The following is a 4,335-nucleotide window of genomic DNA, read 5'->3' as shown; positions in this document are numbered from 1 at the left end:
TTTGAATATTACATGTTAATAACTTGATTGGAATTATAACCTTGAGTTGACAGTTTGATACTTTGAAAATTTTGAGCCAGCCCTACCCCCAAGGGCTGTAGGGTGGGGCTCAAGGGAGTCAGTGTGCTAAAATTTCTTCATTTTCCTTGTTTAGAATCAGAGGTGCTAGTTTCAAATCCTTTTTAGTCTGAAATCTGTATGCTTGATATTGAATAAGGTGGTTTTATTGTTTTTTGTCACTTTGAATAATATTTCTGTTCATGTTAAAAACGAAATCAACTCTCTGTATAAATATATCAGGTGACCGTTAAGGCCCATGGGCCTCTTGATTATGTTAATTTGCATATTTCTTTCTTTCAGTTTGAAAGAGGAAATAGGGAGAGTGAATTGTCCATTTTTTCTGTCCCAGATTTTATCGGAAATGCATGTCGTCAGATAGGTAAGATACTTTCACTACACACATATATTGCGAATATTTGGAAAAAATATCTATACCACACTATGTGATTAATAGTAATCTAACTGTAACAGGTACTCCATTATCTATCCCTCTCCTTCTCCCTATCTCCCTATTCCAATTCACCATTGCTTTCCTCTCTGATTCTCATATCCATTACTTTCATTCCTCCATATGGCCACAACCTCTCATCCCATCTTTCATCAACCCTAACATCAAAGTTTTCCTCTCATTTTGTCTTTACTGCACTGTTTTTTCTCATCCATCCACATTTTGCCTCTTCTTTTTCCCTTCCTCACCTCCTTCCTACCTCTCTTTTCCTTCCTCCCTTCTTACAACTGACCTTCCTCTGACACATTTCCCCTGTCTTCACCATTCTCTTTCTTTCTCTTCTTTTTCATATTTTTGCAACCATATGCATCCTTTCTCCCTCCTTTAATTCTCTATCCTTTCCTTCATAATTTCTTTTGTTTCCCTCTTTTTTCCTATTCATCCATCACTTCATTATTTCCCCTTCATCTCTCCTTTCCTTCTTCTTGTCTTTTTCTTCATTCGTCCACTACCATATTTGACCCCAAATAAGACCCCACTCGTAAATAAGCCCCTCCCCAGTTTGGCAAATGACCTGGGCTGTTTAACAGGGTGGGTGCCTGCAATTAAGCCCCTTCCCTAATTTTGTCACTCTCTTAAAAAAAATAGGTATGTTAATTTTTGTCTCTGAACATAAGCAAATAACTGGATGCTGTGGTTGATATTTTACAACATGAACAACTATAAGTACATGATATGTAAGTTTGGTCATAGGTCAACACAGTGGTATATCCAAGATGGCGGACATTTGTGAACAGGGGCTACTTGCAATTAATCCCCCTCCTTACATTTGGTCAATCTCTTTTCAGTAGGGCTGGGGGCTTATCTGTGAATAAATACGGTACCCTCTTTCTGGTTGTTAACAAACCTGTGATGAATCGTTATCTTATGTCCACAGGAAGTCGTATTCGTGGTGCCGTAGCACAAGTCCACTTTGATGAGTTCCATCGCCACTCCGCTCAGGTCATAAAGACGGCAGTGTTTGGACCGAACATTGAGGGAGGTTTGGATTCCCACCTCAAGTTCCCCATGAATAACCTGGTATGTTTTCATTGAAATATATTGGAAGACTTTATTCATGAAACTGTATGTGTGCTCAAACTTAGATTCTCTGCTCAAGCCTTATTTTGCTTGTACTATTAAAAAAAAAATCAAATTCAAATTTCACATTTCAATAATTATTGGAGGAATGGAGAAACTTGAAGCTACCCGTAAATACTTTTTTCAATGTCTGGAATTTACTTTTGGACTGTGTTGCATGATTCAGTAAGTTCTGATTTCATGTTTGAGCCTGAACATGGGCAGTGGCATGGGCTCATACTCATAAAACATTTCTCATGTTCAAACTTCGTGAAATTTCAAGAGACTTGAAGCCTAATACCAGTTTTTATGTTTAGACCACACATAGGTTTTAGTTTTACTTTGTCGGCGGTGGTGGTTGCGTCGTCTGAAACAAAGTTTGTGCCGTACACATAATGCATACCAATATAGCTCAGAAGAGTTTACATTTCAGAAGTTTACATGCATTTTTGGTGGAGTAATGTCCTATTTATTACCAAATAAGGGCATTGTGTAGTTAATAGAAGAACTTTTCTTATTTTTAAATCAATTCCTTTCAAATTTGGTAGGGTAATGCTAGAAGCAATAATGTTCACATATAATACAGGTTTTTCTGTCGAGTTTCAACTTTCCGTGTTTCGGCATAGCAGGCGACACATCCACTCCTGTGGAATTCTTATCTCATTTAATCATTATCACAGCAATAATGTCATTTTCATGTTTTGATCTCACATATTATTAGTGCCCCCTCAACTAATCATAGGTACCATGAGTACGATAATAACAACATTAGGAACTGGCTGTTTCCATGCTTTCTGTGCCGTAATGTTTGAACAATGAAATTTTAGCAGGAATTCAATTCTTTCCTTTTTGCATTTCATTAGGTGATTAGCAGTATTGATATTCAGAGTATAGAACCAGTTGATGTGAAAATGCGGGACAGTCTTTCAAAATCAGTACAGCTTGCCATCGAGATATCTACAAGGTGAGAAATAGAATCTGGCCTTTCAAAACAAAGTCATCCTCTGGGAGGTTATACGTAATAATTTACCTAAATTTTGACAACTACTTAGGTAATGATAAATAATGGATGTTAAATTTAAAAAAGTTAAAATGTGTTTTGTTAATACTATTTGGTAAAGATTATAATTATTATGATTTTATTGGAAATCGCAATTCAGTGCTCAATAATTTGCTGACTAATGTGCTTTTTAGGAACTGAAAGTATGCTTGGAAATTGTTAATACTTTGAAATCAGTGTTTTTCCCTTTCCTTCAAGGATGAAAAATCCTAGATGTCTTACTTAAATACAATATGTACCAAATCTTGAATGTTTTATTTGAAAATAAACATAAGAATTTATAAATCAACTGTCTTTACTTGTGTTTTGGGACTACAGTTATTGCGAAAGCAGAAACTTGCATGTGTGGAAATGATCACGTTGTGGTATTCCAAACTGATTGTGCTGTGATTTTTTTTATGAAATCTATATATTCTATATATCTATAATCAATATGATCTTTAAATAAATATTCAGGTAATTATATTTTCGCGTAATTTTCACTCAATGTAAAATTGAGAGCATTTTCATACATTGAAAATGTCCACTTTTACTGTAAATGTGTGTTGAGTGACTGATGGTTGTACTCTGTTGTTACTAAGCTCTATTGAGGCCGCAGCATCCCATGAGGCTGCACGGAATGAACAGGTGGCGCAAGGACACCTTGAGCGTCAGAAGCTGGACAACGAGAAGGCTTCTGAACAGGAACGCAGCAAGCTTCTCGAGCTACAGGCCATCGCAGCCGCTGTGGAATCAACAGGACAGGCCACAGCCGAGGCTCAAGCTCGGGCAGAGAGGATCATCATTGAGTGTGAGAGTGAGATACAAAGTAAGTGTCTCTAAACAAGTAAACATTTTAAGCATAGTCACGATGAATGCCAACTAAAATGTTGCAAATTCCATGAAGCATTATAGTTGGCATTCAACACCATTGTTAACCATATTTTTATATGCTTTAATCCCATAAAAAATAGTTTATTCATCAAAATTAAGCATTTAGCCCGAATAAGTGTATATATCATGTATACTTGTTTCATGAATAGAACAGCCATCTTCAATGGAGTTGAGAGGAGGGTGAGGTATCTAATGTTACCATTGTGATGTCAAAATAATGTTATGTTACCACATATGTGCCATGGCATTCATAGCTAATATGAATGCCATCTGAACTTGGTAGGGTTATTTATATACCTAGTAGTGGCAATGTCAAGAAAATTTATATTTCACATGGTGAGGATATATTCAAATTACTTAAGCATCCATGTATAATATAGTCCAGCCTGCTTAGGTAAGTAAAAAAAGTGTTTGAATGTGGTCTATGCACAAAAGACAATGAATTATTTAAAGCGTTTTTGTTTTTAAGGTGCAAGATTAAAGGCAAAAGCAGAAGAAATAGAACATTATGCTCAACAAGAGACTCAAGAAATGGTAACTAGCTCATTAATCAGATTTCTGTAGAATTGTTATAAAATGTTTGACTTGATGAAAAGAAAAAAAAAGAAAAAAAGTCATAAAAGCAACACAAGAAAAAGGAAACTAGCTAATCTATAAGCATTCAGAAAAAACATGCTTTAATAATGAACAGATTTCTTTTTTCAATTTGTTAAATATTGGCAATGGAGTCAATCAGGGCCTGCCACAATAATACACATGTATACACTGTGAGGGG

General features: G+C 35.8%; 1 protein-coding gene across 2 annotated transcripts in view; it reads left to right on the top strand.

Moving 5' to 3' along the window:
* The window catches only part of LOC110457569 (major vault protein-like), a 32,557-nt gene that overhangs the window by 21,165 nt on the left and 7,057 nt on the right, over nucleotides 1–4,335 (top strand). For both annotated transcript variants that reach the window (XM_021508901.1, XM_021508902.1), the window contains exons 19-23: nucleotides 361–439; nucleotides 1,446–1,588; nucleotides 2,491–2,591; nucleotides 3,269–3,495; nucleotides 4,030–4,094. In XM_021508901.1, the coding sequence (XP_021364576.1) occupies nucleotides 361–439; nucleotides 1,446–1,588; nucleotides 2,491–2,591; nucleotides 3,269–3,495; nucleotides 4,030–4,094 (615 nt within the window). The remainder of the gene's footprint in view (nucleotides 1–360; nucleotides 440–1,445; nucleotides 1,589–2,490; nucleotides 2,592–3,268; nucleotides 3,496–4,029; nucleotides 4,095–4,335) is intronic.

Source organism: Mizuhopecten yessoensis, unplaced genomic scaffold, assembly GCF_002113885.1.
Source record: "Mizuhopecten yessoensis strain PY_sf001 unplaced genomic scaffold, ASM211388v2 scaffold9253, whole genome shotgun sequence".
Classification (NCBI taxonomy): domain Eukaryota; kingdom Metazoa; phylum Mollusca; class Bivalvia; order Pectinida; family Pectinidae; genus Mizuhopecten; species Mizuhopecten yessoensis.
Note: the sequence above shows the minus strand (reverse complement) of the source record. Positions and strands in the feature narration are given on the sequence as shown.